The following is a 22,180-nucleotide window of genomic DNA, read 5'->3' as shown; positions in this document are numbered from 1 at the left end:
TTGGGAATATTTTTGATCAAAGTTAGCCATACATTGAAATAAAAATAAACCAGAAACAAATGTAAAAGATTTTCAAATGATTATTGTTGTCTGTATCGAACACAGTGGTGGCATTTTAAAAGTTGTAGTATCGGAAGTGATTTCTTTTTATTATTAATATTATGATTTAACACAGTATGTAAACAATTTTCATTTAAAAATATGGTGGGGTATAAAAGTAAGAGCGCTATTATTTAAAAGGATTAGTAATATAATCTACTAATCATTCGGAATCTTATTACTGAAAAAATTTAATTATAGATCTGTTTATTCGCAAAAAAAAAAGACAAAAAACACCTTAAAAAAGAAAATACTTGCCTTTATTGTTGTAAATATGGGGTTTTCCTCCTTCGTGGCAAAAAGTACAACCCTTATGAGTCGCCGAATTGGAAACATAGTAATTGCTGGAGGTAATTCCATTACAGTTAATAAGTTTAACCTCAAACCAAACAAGACCGATTAGCAACCAGATCAGATTGCACCGGTTTCGTTTAACCTTGGAACAACTACGCAGTGAAGTATTTGGCGATAAAAAATACTTAAAAGACGATACTCTCACTGTTTTTATTGTTGGAACGTAATGTTGCCTGACCCCCGATACTATTTTGTAATTTACTTTAAATATGTTCAACGTTGGGCATATTGATTCGCCAAAGCTTAGTCGTTGTTGAAAAATATTATCATGCTGTAGTTGTACATGTTCAATATGAACTTGTTCTTGCAGCTTCAAATGTCGTGGTATGTTCTGGTGTTTGTTTAAAACCGTATTATTATTCCTTCGTCTTCTGCGACGACGACGTCTTCTTCGTCTTCGTTGTCTTCTTAGATTACGATTGTTGTATAATATTTTATAGAGATTATTTGATTTCAGCTGTTGTTCATTGGTTAGTTCGTATAAACTGTACCAGGGATGAGGTGATTTCAACTTTACATTCATATTGTTATTGGAAGCGGCAGTACTATCAACCGAATTGGAAATAGTTTTGTTACTTGGGCGACTTCCTCCTAAATGGCCAAGCCCGCCACTGATATCAAGGAGAATACAGCTAGATAAAAGAGTGGCTAGTGCTGTGATCCAACGCACAAGCACTAAAATTATTTCCATTAGCTTTGAAAATCCAGAGGATTCAGTTCCAGGAACATTTTTACGAGCAAATTGCTTAGTATGGGATAGTTTTGTTCTACCTCCATAATAATTACAACGATTAAAATTAAAGCAACAACAGCATCTGTCAATAACAACAACACAACATCCTTGACGGCAACAGAGGCATTGACAATTGTAGAAGCACCGGTTGCCTTTAAAGTGCGGTCCAGATTGAGACTGATGTGGACCAAAAGCAAACCTCATCGTTGTTTTTGAGGCAGTATTATGTCAGTATTACAATATTAATAAATTGAATAAAAGATTTTATTTTTAAAAGCCATGTTAAGTTTTTGCGTGCGTTTTCCGTTTAAAAACTGCAAATAAAAATATGAATTCATTTTTTATTATATAATATTTTGTAACAATTAATAAAAGTATTCCCCAACTCTTTTTTATTATTCTATAGTTTTTATTGACTTTAAAAATTTAACTTTATTTTTTTATGTGAAAATGTAAAGAAGTAACGATTTTTTACCTAGGCGCCATCGCAGATAGACGTATTAATCACGCGTCCTAACTCAAAAATAAAGATGATAATAATTGCTTAAAGTTCCGAAAAGCCCCCACGCCCGATCTTTTTCAAAATATACAAATTCTTGGGTGGTGAAAATTTTTGAAATTACCCGCAAATGACGGCAATGAAATGAAAACGAAGAAGACAATCTTACTTAGCTGAAATTACTATACAGTTGCATTTCAGTGGTGCACAGGATCCATTTGGATCCATTTGGCGCTTTTGGAGAAAAATGTTTTCCACCATTTGGGAAGAACATATACCTTATTAAAAATTTTGGATGGGAAAACTAGTGCATACATTTTTTAAGGACTGTTTTACTAAAAAAGTTATATTTTATTTATAAAGGCACTACATTTGGGGCCATTCGAATTGTCGAAGGAATAAAAAATGAAAAAAATATGTTTTTCACTAAATGACTTGACCTTTTTTAACTCACAACTGGCTTAAATCGTAATAACTAACACAACAAAATTCTATGTTATTTGTTTCTTCTTTTTTTTTCGCGGTTTCCACTGCATACGTACAGCCCACCTCCCGTCCAACCGGCCGAGGGACGCTGCCGCATAACGTACGGCATCGCTAGAATAGATTTGAGATTCTTTAAGCGAGGAGTAGGAGAAAGATATCAGGAAGAGTTTTGCACAGATAAGGCGTTTAATATAAGCGATTTAAGATGGTTAGTGGAGCAAAGTGACAAGATGTGGTAGAGACCATTGTAGCCCGAACATAATACCCTGAACGGATCGTGTTGGGCATATGTCGAACTACAATAGCTGAGGAGTAGAGGATGAATGTTTCTAGTCTTTCTACTAGGAACCTTAAAATTAAAGCGTGTTAAAATTTAAAACTAGTAAATTCTAGTAAACTAATAAACTAGCACTAGTAAATAAACTAGGAAATTCTAGATTTCCATAAATAAGATTATATAGAATCATGACACCCAGCATCGTTCTACAGTTAGTTAATGATGGTAAGCTGATTAAAAAAAGTCTACTATGATAAGAGGGGAGGTAAAGATTTTCATCCCAAATAAGACTCCTAAGAGTGAAAGTCAGGTAGTTTTTTTGTACAGATTCTATATGATCTTGGTGTACTCTGTATTGAGGACTCCAGACACACGATCTATACTCAAGAATCGGACGCACCAATGATGTATATAATGTTTAGTTACCAATGATGTTTAGTTATGTACGGGTCAAAAAAATTTGTTGACCATCGTTCAATAAAGTCAAGCACACCCATAGCTTTGTTAACCATGGTAGATATATGGTCGATAAATTTAAGTCTCAAATCTAATAGGACCCTAGACCGTTACCCTGAGTTAATAGTATTAAGGCGTTCCCATAGAGAAAGTACATAGCCTGGTAAGGACTAGATCGGTAAAAAGACATGAGTTTACATTAAGCTTTAGGTTATTTGCTAAACACCAATTTTGAAGTTTATCCAAATCGGATTGAAGTCTAGACTGGGCGCTAGTGAATTTATACTGAAGGCATAGCTTAACGTCATCAGCAAACATAAGTACAAGTAAATTAGTTAAGTCGTTAATAAACATATAAGCCGTTAATAAATTTGGGGCGGACTAAACGCGAGGTAACATCTTTTAAGAAGACACGTTCGGTTCTCCCAGATAAGTAGCTCCAAATCCAGCTAAGAAGATCAGTTGGGAATCCCAAAAGACTGAGTTTACTTATAAGAAGCGAATGGTTAACATAATTTGAATGGTTAACTATAATTTGCAGCTCCGGATTTTCCCCCTTTTTTATGCAGTGGAGTTATGAAAGATTCCTTCCACATAAGGGAAAAGATCGAAGTTTCCAGCGATATATTAAAGATTTTAACGAGCGAAGTAAAACTTCTGAGCTTAAGATTTCCGGCTTTAACCAAGTTTCTGTAAATACAATAATGTGAGATGCAAAGAAAGAACTATCAGAATACAGTTTGGAAAGTTTACTACGTAACCCTCTTGTATTCGGATAGGTAAGTGTTAGAGAAGACATAAGTTTTTTAAAACTGAGGAAGATGAAGTGGAAGGTTGGTCAGTGGCCGTAACATGTGGGAGTTTTACACCCACAGGTTTGGTCATTTTTTTTTTCACCTTACTTGGCTGATGCTCTTGGACGAAAATGTTCTCTGGCCAAAAGCTGGCGGAACAAATCGTCTTGAACATCTGCAAGGGCACACGTATGTAGGGTTGTACAAATTATAATTTATTATATTCTTTTGGGTAACGTATACAAAAAAAAAAAATTGTGTGCGTGGAGTCCCTACGCGCGAAAGAAGTGAAACTTCTTAGCGATATTCCAAAAAATGCATATTATTTCGTATAAAAGAAAAATAGTGGGAGGGAAAGGATAAAAATAAGGTGGAGTGACCAACACTTTCTTCAATTCACATTTTATAAATTTATTATAAAGCAAAGTCCAAGTTCTGCTTTCTTTCGTGCTCGGTATTCACGATAATATTGTGCTCTGTTCCCTCCTCTTAAAACACCGGATGCACTGTCTTTTTCCGCTGTAAAATCAATTCAAAATCAAACCATTAAAATTTTTGCCAATCCAATTGATATTAATTTCAAGATGATATGATCCACAAGGTGCATCTGTTATGGACAATTGAAATATTCAAGAGAAACGTACCACCACATAACCTGGAATCCGCTGTGTTATGCGTATTTTCACTGTCACTCATTTTATTGTTTGTTTGAATCACTATTCACTGTACAAATACTACAAGTAGTGCGTCAATATTATATAGAACACGAATTAATTATGGGAAACACTTTAATAACAAAATACGAGATAAGAATAAGAAAAAGAATATTCGACACATAGGACGCTTGATGCACTCACGCATAGGCACTAATATTAGTCTAGGCAGCTGTTACGCGCTACGTGTATCGCCATAGCAGCGCATGCGCCTGGCGATACCTTACTCTCATTCACTCTCTCTCTCTCTCGCACTCTATCTTTCTCTTTTCCTCTTCTCCTTCCGAGTTGTGTTAAGCGTTCAACGCTATTCCCCCTCCACTGGAGCGTTAAACGTTTAACGCAACATTTTCCGGCGTCGTATAAGAAGTTTCACTTCAATAAATGTTCTTTCAAATAATAATCGCGACTTTCGCACTCGATGGGCTTCGGTAGCTTTTCCCGCGTCTTCTCTTTTCTGCGTTAAACTCTCTTCTTCTTCCCTCCAAACGACAGTGTTGTATATCATTGTCTTTTGGATTGGTGTTTGGCAAAATTGTATTTTCTTAAGTGTGGCCCTTTCTATAAGTCCTAATATGTCCCAATCCCACATTCGACAATCCTGATTTTTCATTCGACCCCGAATGAACTCCAATTCTTCATATACTCTGCCGATGTTGTTGTTTTCTTTGCTCCTTCGTGATTTCCCTCTGTTATGACTTCATATCGACCGTGATTTAGTTTTTTTGAAATTTTATAAGGGCCGAAAAATTTTAGCCTAAGCTTCATGCCTGTTCCGTAATGTGTCCTTTTTATAGCTACTAACTCGCCTACTTTATAATTTGACTCTTCTCTTCTTTTCTCATTAAAATATTTTCTTTTTTCTTGCTGAACCTTTTCAATATTTTGTTGTGGCTGCTGACGTATATCTTCCCTATTATCGTTTAACTCTTCAATTTGCATCTCCTCAAAAAGTTTTCTTAGCTCGCCGTCCTTCTTTCTCATTGTTAATCCTGTCAGTATTTGAAATGGGCTGAATCTTGTAGTTCAAGGTGGCGAATTATTTATTATTTGCTGAACTCTATCTACATGGCGATACCAATTCCCTGGATTGTCTCGACACAACTTGCTTAGCATTGGTATAACGATTTTATGGATTCGCTCTACTTGACCGTTTCCTCTGGGCATCCTTGTGGTTATGTGAAGCAATTGAATGCCTTCGCGGCTACAGTACTCCTGAAACGTTCCTGATGTAAACACTGTACCTCTGTCAGTAACAATTCTACGAGGATTACCAAAAATTGCTGCCTGTTTCGTCTGTTCCAGTCGACTTCGTCGGGTAAAGCCAAGTAAATTTAGAAAATCCGTCCACTATTGCTAGTATATGATTGTATTTTTTCTTCGTGTCCGTTAACGGTCCAACATGATCAATGTGATATGTTCCGAGAGGTTCTTGAGCTTTATCGATTGGTGATAGTAAACCTTATTTTTTCCCTCTCTTTGAGTCATCTATTAGGCATTCTTACCAATTAACAATTCCTTCACTGTATCCTTGTATAGTATGTCATTATTAAGGAAATAGTCTTCATACTCATTTCCACCTTCCAGAATAGTTTTTACTGCCTTGATTGACTTGACATTATCCTGTGCTTCAATTATTCTAGATTTTGTTGAATCTTCAATTAAAAAGCACGAAAGGCGGCTGAGAGCATCAACATGTCGCATTTTAGTACCAGATCTCGGTTCTACGGTAAACGTAAATTCTTGTAAGGCCATAATCCACCTTTCAATCCTGAGTGGTATTTTCTCTTTTTTTACTGTCATCGAAAAAGCACTGCAATCTGTCACTACTTTGAACTTTTTATCTAGCAAGTATACCCTCCATTTCCTAAAACTTCTACCCCGTATGCACTATATTTCTCTTCGCAAGCATTCGTTTTTCGACTCATATACTCTACTGGGTGGCACTGCTGATCTTCTGAGTCTTTTTGCATCAACGCGGCGCCGAAACCATATTTGCTTGCGTTGAACTTCAGTATCTGCTGACGGATCGAAGAATTTCAGCACGGATGCTGAGACTAAAAGATTTTTTAGCAAACTAAAAGCTAATAATCCTTGGTCATTCAGCTCTATTTCTTCTCTATGTTTGTCGCTTTTCCAATGAGTAGTCCTTGATAAAGCATCGCATGTATGAAGTCAGTCCTAAATACCTCTGTAAAGATTGCCTATTTTTTGGGGCTGGAAAATTAACAACTGCTTTTATTTTTGTTTGTTTTTGCTATTGTCCCGTTTTCTATCTTTTATCCCAGGAAGGTTATGCTACTTTGTAGGATCTGTGCCTTTTCCCATTTTATTCGTAGTCCTGCCTTGGATGCAACTTCTAAAACCTTATCTAGTGCCTCAACGCCTGCAGCTTCAGTTTTCGTAGGAACAATGATGTCGTCCATGTAGACCACTATTGTTTTAGCTTGGATAAGCTCCCTTAAAACAGCAGATGTATAGCGACAAAACACTGCTGGCGAGTTGGATATACCAAACGGTACAAAGGTAAATTCGTATTGTCCATTGTGCGTCACGAATGCTGTGAATTTCCTAGAGTCAGCCTCTACTGGAACGTGAAAGAATCCGTTCATCATGTCAAGAGTTGTAAATATTTTTGAACCCTGCAGTCTTTCGAGAACGTCGTCTATCAATGCCATCGGAAAATTATCTTTCTTGATCTTCAGATTAAGCTTACGGTAGTCACAGCAAAGTCTTTTCGAACCGTCCTTTTTTGAATCAAGCACCACTGGCGATGCGTACTCAGAGTAACTTGGCACAATAATTCCTTCCTCTAGCCATTTATGTATTTGAGCCTCAATCACGCATCTGTTCTCATACGAAGTGCGTCGTGGGCGTTGGCAAACAGGAATGTCGTTTTCTAGAATAATTTTCATACTAACGGGAGATTCGATTGATTTACAGGGCTTGTATTCATTTATCATCATCTCCACCCTATCTTTCACATCGTTCTTCAGATGCGATAGTTTGACTTTATCTACTACTGTCTCCTTTTCAATAATTTCCGTTGCACACAACCCTTTGAATACAAATTCATTTTCCTTCTCTTTAAATTTTACGCCGTTTGAACTAAACATTAGATCCACTGCTTTCTATTTCCCACGATTGCTGGATAATCAAAATCATTGTGCTTTACAATGTGAATAGTTACAGGGAAGCAAACTCCATCTGCCTCTAAATTGGTTTCGAAAGATCCTATCGTCCGTAACTCGCCCTTACCGATACCCTTGAGATATCTCACTTCTGGCTTTATGCTTAAACCGTCGAGAGTTTTAAAAATGTCTTCTCTTATTAAGCATAAATCACATCCCGAGTCAATCATGGCCGTAAAAACTACTACTGCCGCTGTTACTTTCTTGTAGGTTAATCCTTCTGATCTTCTAACCCTTAGCATATTAGCCGATTCATTCTTAATGGAAATATTTGGCATTTTCTGTTCACAGTTTTTCGATATGTGACCCCTTTTATTGCAGTTATAGCACACTACTTCCCCCTTGCAGTCCTTGGCAATATGGCCTTCTTTGTTGCACTTGAAGCACTTTTTCTGAGAATTTGAGTCTTTTCCTTAAGTCTGTTTACTTTCTTTATAATTAGTCGTCTTATTTCTTATCTTCTCATATACTGTGATCTCATATTTAAGCTCCTTAATCGTTTTTGCCCGATATAATCCTGCCTTGTTCATTCTCCCATCGGGTATTCCATCTACAAAATAGGATATTAAACTCTCCTCATCGAGTTCAATCGGCTTGCCTATCTCCATTAAGCTGTAAAGGTATTCGATACATATTTCTCTTGCCTGCTTCTGTCTTTGCTTTAGAATCGTGTGTGTGTGTAGTTTTCATGCACCGGTGATCACCTTCTTTGCACTTTATATATTGTTTATTGAGTCAAAAATCTTTTTCACTTTCACGATTTCTTCTGCTTTTGATTGTACTTTCATTGCATTGTCTTCTTTCCGCGATTATTATTCTGTGTTAGCGCACTGATCTTTTTTTGTAACGAATTCCCGGACGAGCCCCCAAATATTTTGTAGGGTTGTACAAATTATAATTTATTATATTCTTTTGGGTAACGTATACAAAAAAATAAATGTTCTTTCTAATAATAATCGCGACTTTCGCACTCGATGGGCTTCGGTAGCTTTTCCCGCGTCTTCTCTTTTCTGCGTTAAACTCTCTTCTTCTTCCCTCCAAACGACAGTATTGTATATCATTGTCTTTTGGATTGGTGTTTGGCAAAATGGTATTTTCTTAAAAGGGCCACACTTCTATAAGTCCTAATATGTCCCAATCCCACACGTATTTTGAAAGGTGACGTGTGCCTGGTGTATGAATATTTCAATTTTGTAATATCCACCACATTTATGTCGACTTTTGTTTTGGCTTTATGTAAGCCGAGATATCAATCTCAGAAGTATTAGGGGCAAGCCGTGAAACAAAAATGTGTTTCGATGGTGGGATCACCTGCAAGGGTTTTGGTGCCGCCGTAACTAATACTGCGGCATCAGTACGTAACGAGGGTCCGGATGGTTGATTACCCTGTTTGGTGACTGTTACAGGGGTTTGAATTATTGGGTCTGGGATCAATTGAAGTGATGCCACAGAGGACATATCACTAAAAAAGGATTTCTTACGCTTGTGTATCGAGCGCACAGAGTTGGTTATTGATTTTACGAAAACCGCTAATCAACTCCTTGTATCAACTTTTAGTCTGCCTCATGAACGATCTCATTTCGTCCTGAATGGCACGACATCCGTCACAGCAAAAGTAGACACCAGACCTACGTGAAATAGCATCCAAAACTAAGGCCGCGAACCCGGCACATTTAGCGTGAAAACGTTTTCACAAAGCCAGCAGTGGATAGTAGGCCGGGAAGAGGAGTTTGTCTTGAGACTTGAGGGCGCAGAAAAGTTAAAATTCCATAATTAGTTATTAAAGATTTTTAAAAATAAAATAATTAATTTATTAATATTGTTTGTGTTTATTATTGAGGAACCTTGAACCTCTGTACCAGGGAAACGAAAGAGGAAGATTAAAGAGAGGAGTTAGTTCGAGCTAGTAAAGTACAAAGAATAGAGATAAGAATTCCTATTGAGCGAGAATAGAAGCAATAGAATAGAAGCAAAACCGTAAGAGATAAAGAAGCAGAGCAGGGCTATGTTTGGGGGGAAAATTAATCAAATTATTACTTTACCTCCACATATATCACTGCATACGCGAAGCGATACGGATCTAAAAATTTCTATTTTTGTTTTGTTTTTAAATGTGTTTAGGTATAAACACCGAATGTTTATGGTAAGCTTATAACAGATTTTATAAAAACACAGTGCGCACAAAAAAAACACGTTCCTCCGCTTCCAGATAAAGAGAGGAAGTGATATACCCTTACTTAGTGTATTAAATCCTATATCCTATGTACTACCATATCCTATAGCTGCCATACAACTGAACGATCGAAAAAGACAAAACTCCCGATGTTTGATGCTTAAGACTTTTTCAAAATTTTTTTCGGTAATCTGCGCCCATTCTGGAAAAGTGATTTACTGGCCGCTGCAGTTATATTTAGTTTAAACTAACCCATTAATAACAATTAAAATTGTTTTTAAAAATTTTTTATTCGGTCGCTGTTAAGGGGTTAGGCCAGTGTAGAATCCGAAAAAAAGGGTCAATTTCACGATTTTTTTTTGGCGAACACTTTAAAGGAATGCAGCTTTCTGCACTTTATTAATAATATTTCGAATGACATTTTCAAAAATTTTGGTTATTTAAATTTGCTGCGAGGTGGCGCTGTAGTCGTTAAAGTCATGGCACCTACGGCGTAAAGTGGTTTGCGGGCGGACTCGATTTGTAGCCAGAGGTATTTCTAGAACAAAATAGATATAGGTTTCATAAACTTGAATTTTCAAACTAGTGAAGTACCTGTCCGATTGTAAAAATATTGATTTCTGACAAAATGGTGCGCGTTTGACAAAAGAAGCTACGAAAAGAATCGAATCAATCAGTCATTTGAAATATGATTTTCGTGTCCGCCCGACTTGATAAACATGGTTTTGAGAAAATCGCGATTAAAGATAAAGATCGCGCCGCTGTACAGCACGCGCGAGCAGCCGGTAGCGCGCAGGTAGTCCCCTAGTTTTTGACCTAAAATATTGCGGAAAAAAGTGTTTCCGGGTATGAAACCAAACCGACTTCGTTGGACTCTAAACAATCATTTAAGATAAAAAAAAATCCATTTTTTGAAACCGCTACAGTGGCCTAACTCCTTAAAAGACTGATAGCGACGGCTGACTCGCTGTTTTGTTTATCGAGAGCAGGAGGGCCCAGTCCTATTGCTCACGCTACTGCTATGTTCTTGGATTACTGTTTCGGGAAGACCAAAGTCTTTTAATTTTTATTTTTTTTTCCCATTGAAAATGTTATAATAACTTTTTTCAATGACACGAAACGAAATGAAATTTCTGCATCGGTTGCGCTGAGCTTGAAATGGGTGAAGCTTCGGCTAGTGTATGCATGAAGTCCCATCTTAACACGTTTTCTGTGAAAATTGAGGCTGTTATATCTTCCTACATTACGGACTGTCAGCCCAGCTTTAATATAGATTTTCCGATGTGGACGAGGTCTGGTTGACCCCAAATTCAACATAACGCAGCGCATACTGATTGGAGCAAGCTCATCTATGACCTGTTGTTGGCTGGCCAAGTCCATTTAGGTCACTGGATCGCCATTGTTCAGAATACGTGATTTAGTTGGGTGGTTTCTAGACGCGGTGGACTATTACGGGAATCGCCGATGTAATCGTTCAGTTATACCTGCTGTGGTCTGGCAATGGCAAAGTAATCCCTTCGAACTGGTATTATTCGAACTTGACATTAAGGCTGTCGGATTTAACTCAACACTTTCCGCTTTTATAGGCAAATTTTTCCAATTGGTGTGTCAGACTTCCCAAAGGCGGTTCTCCAACTCCTAAAAAGTTGTATCGTAGGTTTTTGCATTGTTCCTCCTTGTATAGCTCCTGGAGCGTCCATTAATACTAATTAATAATTGGCGGGTAGCCTATTGTCCTAACATCCCTTCCAAGGAACGCAACGTTCCGGCCGCCAAGCCGCGCAAATCCTCAGTGTACCGTTACCTTCCACTGCTTTCTTCTTCTCCTTCTAGAAGGCCGCGCTTTCCCTTCACCGCTCCTTTTTTCCCGTGGCCTGAACTTTTGCTTTCCCCCGACATCCCCGTACTGACCACTCTTCCACTGGAAAAAATTATTGCATATGCAAGGGTATGATGGATTCACCAAAATTATATTTATTATTAAAAGAAATATTTTATAGTTTTCGAAAAAACAGTCAAACCATGTAGGAAAATATGCTGTATGTGGACATGCTGTAAAAGGATACATTGTATAATGATAGTATTGCGAGGTATCATTCATCGGGTATGGTATACCGGATATATATCTTATAATTAAGCTCGGCCTGGAGTTATCTTTCCGTACTTGCTTTAAGATAAATTTACTTAAATTGTTTAAAGTAGTAATTTGTTTGCATATTACTTTATATATTTGTTGAATCAAACTAAAAAAATCAAATTATATCAAAAAGTTATACAATTTTATGTCCCTAACTCGCTAACCTTGAGGGAACACGTCCGTAACTTTGACCTTCCCTAAACTTTTAGCATATGTATACTTTAGCATCTTATATAAGAGATGTTCTTCTGAAATAAAGATAGTTGCGAACGTAGTGGCCGCATAACGCTCTATTGACGAACATTTGGTGACCCCGACGTTTCTACTATATCACAACCTGAACACAAGCCACACGGCAGTTCATTTTTAAACACCTTAAACCGCAACCATGTGATCGGAATCAGACCCCTTAATCCAAATGCTCATTGATGAGCAAATTGAAGGTAACATGGCCATCCAAAAGCTAATAAGAAACATCACTAAAGACTTCGCAGAGCGGGTACTCAAAGGGTACTTCGAGGACTAAGACAGCACACCCACCCGTGAACCCAATTAAAGAAAAATGATGCCAAGCTCCATGAGCTAGAACTAAGTTCTGAGAATGAATATTTTACAGAAGCCAAGGCGCTAGAGGACCTTGTGAAAAAATTTGTAGTCTTATTTTCGGATACAGTACCACGTTCGGGACATAACGGGTCAGACCCGTCACAGCGGCCCCGAAAACAAGCGAAAATATCGAGCCCAAGCCACAATCACGAGGAAACGAAGGAAAACACCTTCGATTGGCATCATTAAAATGATGGCATGAAAGACGATTAGACGATCTGAAAGACTTTCTGTGCAACCGCACTGAACGAAGGGAATTGTCCACCCTCATCAGACAATATATGAAGGAGCTATGGAAGGAAATCATACCCATGTGGAGAACCATGTGATTAGAGAGGCCAAGAACTTAATCTCCACAACATTTGGGGGACATGCCAGTTATCAAGACACATGGAAGCGACTAAAGGAACGGTATCAGAATCAAAGAATCCTCATTAATTCGACACTTGCAACTTTGTTTGCACATCCCAAAATAAATGGATCAGCAGATCAGCTCCGTAGCTTACAAAAAAGAAATTACTGTGCTTAGAAAAATTACCGCCCTCAACGCTCTGAATGTACCAACACTAGGTTGGGATCCAATCCTGATACACATTATTGAAGAGAATTCGCAATCAGAACTCGCAATCACAAACCCAACCAGTCAACAATCATTAAAATAAATGCTAGAACACCTAGAGCGGCAAGCAACCAAGTTACGCTGCAAAAGACAACTGCCAATACTGGGTATTGTTTATCAAATCAAGCAAACGTTTAAAAGTGCGGCATATGCATCCACGGCAATTATCGACTTCGAAACTGCCCAAAATGTTTGGACATGACTCCGAGTGAAAGGACTTAAAGAATAACAAGAATCAGTGCCTGCACAAACTGTCTATTCTTATACAATACAGCCAGTGCATGCAAACCTAGGATCTCAGGTCATGTATGCAAAAGGAATCATCACAAAATGCAACTCACGACACCATATGCATTACTCGCGACCGAATCACGACACAAATGCCGCGCAGTAACAGATTCAGGATCACAAGTAAATTTAAATTCCCAGGAACTGGCTAACAAATTCAGAGTAATTCGCTTGGCAGATCACACTGCTCGGGGCAGAATATCTCCCGCAACTCATCGAGCCGCTACAAATAAACCTAGGACAGGGACAGCCATTGCTTCAACGGTCGCCGCTATGATAGATTGTGAACAGACCAGCAACACCCTTAAGTAGTTTCATATCAACGATGGAAGAGCCAAGAATCGAGAATTTGCTAGAAAAATTTTGGAAGTTAGACACCCTCGAAAGAACAGAGATAATAAAGGCGCTAGAAGAGAAGGAATATACCGCTAAGACAGTCTTCTAAGTCTAAGATGGATCCGCTAAGTCTTAACATGGATAGAAAGCTGCCGACGCTCTTTAAGTTGGAGCTCGAATAGAATTACAGTTGAGGAACCGCTCAAACGAATAGGCCGGGTACAATATGGGAACTTCCAAGAAAATAGCCATACAAGGTCATACTTTAAATTGCGGCCTGTGTGTAGTGTGTGGAGAGCTTCATAACTCTGCACACTGCCCAGCGAGTACAGATGGGCAGCGAGCAACTCGAAAAAGAGCGGCAACTGCAGTGGCAATCAAACTGCCATCTATAGGGGTTGCCCATTCTACGGAACAAATTATTCAGATGGTAAAGCACAGGGTGGGACCGAAATTCTATTCAGAAGACCTATTAAGCACCACTATAATAACAATTTTGCTAAAAACTACCTACAGACCACATCTATAAATATACAACTAAATATTGACAACCAACTTACACTAGCCGCCGTATACTGCCCCCCTCGCCTCCCAATAGCTGAAAATGAGTTTATGCAGTTTTTCAACTCATTAGGAGACCACTTCATAGCAGAAGGATACTACAACGCCAAGCACACACACTGAGGATCTCGTCTCGTGACTCCAAAAGGAAAACAGCTCTATAATGCAATTATCAAAGCCGAGAACAAGCTCGACTACGTTTCTCCTGGCACATTAACATACTGCCCACAGACCCAAAGAAACTATCCGACTTAAAAGACTTTTCGGTTACTAAAAACATCCCTAAAAATCTGATAAGCACATGCCTTTCGGATCTTTCATGATCACTCACTTTTCTGATCACTCGCCTGCCCTGCTTCAATGGAACAATGGAACAACCATTAAAATTGACGTCACAGAAAACCAACTCGGTTAAGTACAGAAAGTATATTACCTCACACATCGAGCTAAGTCCTCACCTCAACGATGAAGCCAACGTAGTCAGCTTTGTTAATTTGTCAAATTACAAATGTACAATGCAACCAAAAGAAGAAAAATCTACAAATCGTACACCTCGTCCTCGAAAAGCGACGCTTACGTCGAGAGTGGCAACTCCACAGATCGCCATCTGCCAAGCAAAGCTTTAGACGTGCCTCACGTCAACTTACTAAAGCCCTACAGCAAGAAGAAGATTATGTCCACCGCCGCTATATAGAGCAATTGTCAACTTCTTGTACAAAACAGTCACTATGGAGAGCTCACCCAACTCTAAGCTCACCGAAAGAAACCGTGATGCCTATTAGAAATCCCACAGGCGGCTGGGCGCGCAGCGATGCAGACAGAGCCAGCACGTTTGCCAATCACCTTAAAAATATCTTCCAACCAAATCCGGCCACTAGTGCGTTTACTTTGCCGTCTCAATTTTAATTCAATCAATTTTAATCAAATCAATTTTAATAATGATAGCAAAGCCGGGAAAAGACCACACAATCCCAACGCGGTACAGACCTATAAGTCTACTTTTTTGCTTATCTAAGCTCTTTGAAAAATACGGATTGACTCGGATAAACACATACCTAAGAATCCAGAAAGAAATCACGTGACATCAACTTGGGTTTCGGGAAAAGCATGGAACAATCGAGCAGGTCAACCGGATAACATTAGAAATTCTGAATGCATTCGAAAAACGAGAGAACTGCACTGCCGTATTTTTAGACGTCTCTCAAGCAATTGATAGAGTCTGGCTAGAAGGTGTTATGTACAAGATAGAGTCTGGGTAGAAAGTTTTATGTACAAGATCAAGGCAATGTGGTCCCACAACACCCACACACTCATCTCTAACAAGCAAACAAAGTGGCATATCAAGGAGTACCTCGACAGCAAAAGAACATACCTAAAGCTAAAAGTTAGCAGCCTCCTTTGGCTTATCAACGCTCGGTCTCCCTTTATCATTGAATATAAAGTCCGGTTGTATAACTCGGTACTAAAACCTATATGGATGTACTCCCAGTTATGGGGGAATGCCAGTCGCACCCTAACCACCTGATGAGAGGTCTTATAAGGTTGAGCAACCAATCATGTCTTCGTCGCAATGACTTACCCACCCAGCGACCGCCTTGAGGGACGCGAAACCAGAATGCAGTCTTAGTTTACTATTAGTTAAATTTTAATGTTAAGATTCGTAAACTTATTGTTAGTCTCATAATTAAGAGAAGGTCCAATAAAAAAATGTTCAATTTAAAAACAAAAGTTTAAGCGGGATCAGTAAAGCTTCACAGATTTTGTAGATAGACATGACATTTTTCAAATATAAGATTAAAAACTCCTATTTAATTGAAGAAAATATTGTCTAATTAACTGTAGTAAAATCTTTTTTTTTTTTTTTTATTTAACATATAAGTTTTATTTACGTCGATCAGTCAACTTAATGGCTATAATACGTAGAGTATAACAGTGAACAGATAACATGAATACAATAACAGGAGATTACAGTAAAATTACTGCTTCAGGACTCGGGAAACATTACGTCCTCTTGTCCAGAGATCGCTGGGGTGTCTTCGTTTCAGTCTTCTTCGGTTATTTTGATTAGCTAGAGACGCTGCTAGGTGGTTGGGGTGCGCTAAGAGGCGATCGCTGTAGCGACTCGAGTGACGGTTGATCTGCTCTCTAATGGAGGGAATGTGGAGATCATTTGCTAGGGCGTCGTTTCGAACATACCAAGGCGCGTTTGCCATCATGCGAAGCGCTCGGTTTTGAGTTCTCTGCACTTTCATGACATTTGTGTCAGAAGCCATGCCCCATATCTGAATGCAGTATATGATCGAGGGCAGCACGATAGATTTGTACAGCAACACTTTGTTGCCAAGGCTGAGCTTGCTTGTTGGCTTAAGTAACCAGTTTAGCTTCCTGAGTTTACTCCGACATGTAGCTGTTATTTTCTTGGTTTGTTCCTTCCAGGTGAGCCGCTTGTCTAAGTTCAGACCCAGGTACTGGGCCTGGGGTGACTGTGGGATGGTGACGTCGTGGAGTTTGACTCTGGGTAATGTCTTTGCTCTCAAAGTGAAACTGCAATGTTGCGACTTCCTGCTATTAATGGCAATATTCCACCTGTTAGCCCACTTGCCATATGAGTCCAGAAATTCCTGGGTGATCCTTGATGCCTCGACTCGGCAGGAAGAGTTCACAAGGACGGCAGTATCGTCAGCGTATGTGGCCAAAAGTGTGCCCGGTTCCACTAAACTTGGGAGGTCCGATGTGAACAGCGTGTAGAGAACGGGACCCAGAACGCTTCCCTGCGGAACGCCAGCACGAGCAAGTCTAATGCTTGACCTTTCCCCTCTCACCTCGACCATAAAACTTCGATCAAGCAGGTATGATTTTAGCAGCAGAAATTGGCCAGTCGGGAGTAATGACTTCAACTTATGAAGGAGTCCGAGATGCCATACGCGGTCAAAAGCTTCCTTGACGTCGAGGAAAATTGCAGAGCAGTATTGCTTGTTTTCAAAGTCCTTTAAAATGTGATTCACTACTCGATGTGCTTGCGAATGAGAGAATGTAGGAAGCAAGCTTATAGGTCGGTATGACTCTACAAGGTTCTCCGGTTTTCCTGGCTTTGGTATCATCGTTATCACAGCACACTTCCATTGGGAGGGAAAGTGGTGGATACGTAGCATTGCATTAAAGAGGAGAACGAGGAACAGGATACCCTTCTTAGGCAGAGCCTTGGCAATTCTATTGTCTATGCCATCGAATCCCGGCGCTTTATTGACATGTAGCTTTCAAATATGGAGACAAACTTCTTCTGGGCTGACATGTGGGATCGGTAGAGCATTCGGTGAAGGAGCATTTATGAAGGCCATTGTTTCTTCAAGATCCTCTGGGCTCGCAAGGTCGAATGGCTGAAAGCGTTTCTCTAGTTCGTCCGCGAAAGCTAAAGAAATCTCTGAGTCAGACCTGCACCATGTATTGTCAGTTTTCTTTATGGGGATCTTTCGGAGAGGCTGTCGTTTGATGTTTCGTGTCGATATTCAGAGGTTGAAGCCGTACGATTTGGTGGGGTCCGCCTTGAGGAGCATCTCATCAAAATATTCGCGCTTGGTTCGATGCAGAAGTTTTTTAAGCTCGTTCTCGGCACGACGGTAAGCCCCCTTTTCGACTAAGTCTTGGGATCTCATATATGTGCGACTTAAGGATCTTTTCAGCCTTACCAAGTCCATAACTACAGGTTTTAAAAGAGCCTGAGGTGGATTGGGGTGGCTTGAGACTTGTCCACAGGTTGAGGACTCGGCAGCGATATGAATGCTCCGGATAAATATCTCTACAGCGTCGTTTATGTCCTCGGGAGAGATTAACACCAGATTGAGGTTTACAAGCCGGTTGACTGCTGCTTGGAAGCGCGGGATACTCGCGTTTCGAGGGAGGATACGAGGCCTATTCCGAATTATTTGCGCAGCTACTCTTAACTTTATAATCAGCGGGATGTGATCAGAGCTAAGCTCAAGGCTTTCTGTGATGGAGAGACACTCGGACCGTATCCCTCTATAGACGGCAAAGTCAATAGCTGTTGGCGTTCTTTGGCTGTATGGATAATGCGTAGGTCCTCCAGTTGCAAGGACCTGGACGTTTGATCTTTGAACAACATCTGCGAGTGCTCTTCCTCGGCTGGTTGAGTTTCGGGATCCCCAGAGGCGGTGGTGAGCATTCCAATCGCCGGCGATTATGAAATTTGTTCCAAGATCGTCAAAGAGCTTTTCAAAGTCGTCAGCAGAACACTGAAAGTTTGGTGGACAATATATAGATGCAATACCTATTTCCCCAAGGTCGGTTTTAACTTTGACAGGGACACATTGTACATTCGTGCTTTGTAAACTGTAGGACTGGTAGCATTTAATACCACATTTTATTATTATTGCAGACCCACCGCGCTTACGATCGACAGGATGAGTTGCTTGATGGATATCGTACCCATGCAAGTTGTAGTACAACCTCGAGCAAAAGTGTGTTTCACTAACCAGCATAATGTCAATATTATGACTTTGCACAATGAGCTCCAGCTCAATGGCTTTGTTGGCCAGTCCGTCGGCGTTCCACACACCAATGCTCAGGCCGATTTGGCTCATGGTTGTGTCGCATTAACTGGGAAAGATCCAGGGAACGCTTGAGCTGTTCCTGGAGTATTTTGGGGTAATAATCTAGAGACAAGACCCATCATCGACACCATCATTTGGAATAACTTGTCAATCTGGGCAACAAGGACCGACAGGCTTTCGTTTGATTGCAGGAACATTTGCTCTTGGCGCTGCCATTGCTGGTCGTTGATCAATTGCTGTGAGTTGCGTCGCTGTTGTTGTGGGAGAGTCCTCTGGAGATCTGGCTGTTGCTGTTGCTGTTGTGGATGTTGTTGAGGCCTTTGTTGTTGCTGTGATGGCTGCTGCTGCTGTCGATGCGGTACTTTTTGGTGACGTGGCTGACTTAGTTTCCTGTTGTCACTGCCTAGTAGAGGAAATTGTTGGGTCTGCGAGAAGGTCACAGGGACTTGTTGGTGCTGGGGATGACTAGCAATACCACGGACAGCATTAGCGTAGGAGTTGGGCACCGCTGAGTTTGACCAAACATAAGGATCAGTAAACTGCTGGGGGACGGTTCTGCGTTGGGATGTGGCACTTTTTCGTTGAGCAACTTGCTGGTATATGACGCAGCTTTTATACCTAGCTGGATTTACATCCTTTAAGCAGGCCTCCAAGCCGTGTTGTAGGCCACATCTAACGCAGTTAGATAGCTTTTGGCAATGATTTTTGGTGTGTCCGAAAGCTTGACAACGGTGGCACTGGACAACATCATTCTTTTTGTAGGGGAGTTCAACTTGGACCCGTTGCCGGAGTGTCTTGATCCCGTGGATTTCTTTGTTGTTTGCAGCCAGTTCAAGTTCAACAAAAACTAAGTTGACCAGCTTAGTTTTGTCAAAGCGGCTTCTTGGTCTATTGACAAATCGAACCAAGTGACCCGCCGAGGTCAGGCTTTCCTTAATGTCTACGTCCGGGACGGAATGATGGACACCACGGATAACAACACGATAGGATCTGTCTTCTTTTAACTGCCAGGAATGGTATGGTACCTTTTTAAGGGTCAGCGATTTGGTTATTTTTGTTTTTTTGTTCTTTATATAGACAACTTGCTAAAAACATTGAGAAACATGCATTATCATTATTTAATTTACGCAAATTTTATGAATATCAATGTAAGTTATTTTACAAATGTATATAATCAGGATAATCGGTTTTCCGAACTCTTGTTACGATTTCAAATTCAAACGTGATTCAATATATACATTTGCGAATAGCAATTCGTGTGTGTAGGTGTGTGTGTGATTGAATGGTATTGCTCGACTTAAGATTAAAAACCATAAGAAAATTATATTTGTATATTTGAATTAAAATTACTAAAATTGACGAAGTGTGCTTTTTTTGTTTTGTTGGAAAAGTTCATGTTTTCTTTCTTGCTAGAATTAAGATGTTCTTCTTGATGTTACTAACGTACTTTTTTTTGTCTAATAGTTTGTCGTTGTTCAGTAAGTTTGTTTTCGTATCTGATGTTGGTTTTTTCTTTTGTTTTTTTTTTTTTGTTTTTTTTTTAGTTAATCCTGGAATCAACGTATGAACGTGCAGAATGCCGCAATGCGCTGTTGCGATGCCAAACTAAAACAAGTCTCGGAATTCATTGTTGGTTACGTTAAACATTACGTTACGTTAAAGATCTCTCAGGCGAAATACATTTTTAGTCAAGAAATTGCAGCGGAAATGCAAATAAAGCAAATAAAAGAACGATCTTTTATAAAAGATGGCCCGGAACAGAAAAGTGGTGCAGATGCAACCGACTATCCGGCCAAAAAAAGATCCAAAGAGCTAATCTGGTCGTCCTGGCGCTCTCTTTTCGTTTGTAGTTGTTTTTTACAAGGATTTGCCTTAAAATAATACTATCAAAAATAGTACCATATTTAAATGTTACGTTTTGAGTATAAATATATAACATTTGCATATATTTGCATATATAAATATATATGGTAGGTATTATATTGACGTATGGTGCATACGAAAACATATGCATTGCAAGAACGTGAATATTATCCCGGATATCCGGAAACCTTCACTTGTTTTGTCTTTTCGAATCACTTGTTATCGCGTTAAGCAGAACTAACGGAGGTGGGATTCACAAAAGTAACAATTCTTGCCACTGAGGTGGACGAAAATATGCTATATAGGTGTACAAAATTGCATATAGAAAATATTCTTGTTCGGCACGTGACTGACGTGCCGAACAAGAATATTTTTTATATTCAATTTTGTACACCTATATAGCATATTTTTGTCACTAAAATTGATATCAGATATTTTGGGTTTCGCATGCAGGTTCGTCACCGGTACTTTACCTCGTCAAGAGGTTTTTTTATATGATATCAGTTGTTTTTTTGTGTATATTGATCTTCAATTATTTAAAACAGAACGCATAATATATAGAATATATATATATATGGAAGTAACCTCTGGACAGGCGATTCACACAGTTATCAATACTTTAATTATAAGGATAAACATCAAAACTCTTTTTTTTTAACTCTGTAGATTTTGACATTCAAGAAGGTGGAATAATTAAAAACCTTTCCAAAGACGTAAAGAATTTTTCGATAGCTTCAGTGGCTCTGAAGTTATACGTATTTTTAATTTACAAAGGTTTTAGAATTTGGTTAGTTTAAAAATTTTAATTAAAAATTTGCCCAAAAATGTATTTAAAATCCAAAATTGTTTCGTAGTTGTGGGAAACCAAATTATTTTAACAAATTAACAGATGAGAGGCCTATCCTTATCCTGATGACTATATAATAAATTATTAAAAAAAAAAACAAGAAAGGAATGCTAACTTCAAGCGGAGCCGAAGTTGATATACCCTTGCAGTTAAGCAGAAGCTTATATTATTATTATATATATCGGATCCTATATAGTGGTCCGATCCTTATGAGAATTTCACCATCAAAAAAATTTCTAATAAAAATATTGGAAACAGCCTCAAGCATATTTAAAAATAGAAAGGTTGTGCCATTTCCGATCGTTCAATTATATGGCAGGTATAGGATATAGTTGGCCGATTCTTATGAACATAGGATTAGATTGCCCAAAACGGAAACCGTAGACAGTCCCATCATTCTAGCTTCAAAAACAACAAAGTTAAGCCAATTATCCTAATAAAATTTTGCAAATCGGATAAGATTGCCCAAAATGCAATCTGTACTAAGTCCCATCCTTCTAACTTATAAAAAAAAAAATAATTTATGGCATATCCGATCAATCATCAATAAAAAAACTGGAAATTACGTTTTTCTAGTTTT

General features: G+C 39.0%; 1 protein-coding gene across 2 annotated transcripts in view; it reads right to left on the bottom strand.

The window, feature by feature from the left end:
* The window catches only part of LOC123257855 (inhibin beta chain), a 180,448-nt gene extending 178,936 nt beyond the window's left edge, over positions 1-1,512 (bottom strand). The window contains exon 1 of one of the 2 annotated variants that reach the window (XM_044717823.1): positions 358-1,512. In XM_044717823.1, coding sequence (XP_044573758.1) covers positions 358-1,390 — 1,033 coding nt within the window. In that variant the 5' untranslated portion in view covers positions 1,391-1,512. The remainder of the gene's footprint in view (positions 1-357) is intronic. The other variant, XM_044717824.1, reaches the window with a different exon arrangement.
* Between the last annotated feature and the right edge of the window lie 20,668 nt (positions 1,513-22,180).

The sequence above is a fragment of the Drosophila ananassae genome (genome assembly GCF_017639315.1).
Source record: "Drosophila ananassae strain 14024-0371.13 chromosome 4 unlocalized genomic scaffold, ASM1763931v2 tig00000071, whole genome shotgun sequence".
NCBI classification, from domain to species: Eukaryota; Metazoa; Arthropoda; class Insecta; order Diptera; family Drosophilidae; genus Drosophila; species Drosophila ananassae.
Note: the sequence above shows the minus strand (reverse complement) of the source record. Positions and strands in the feature narration are given on the sequence as shown.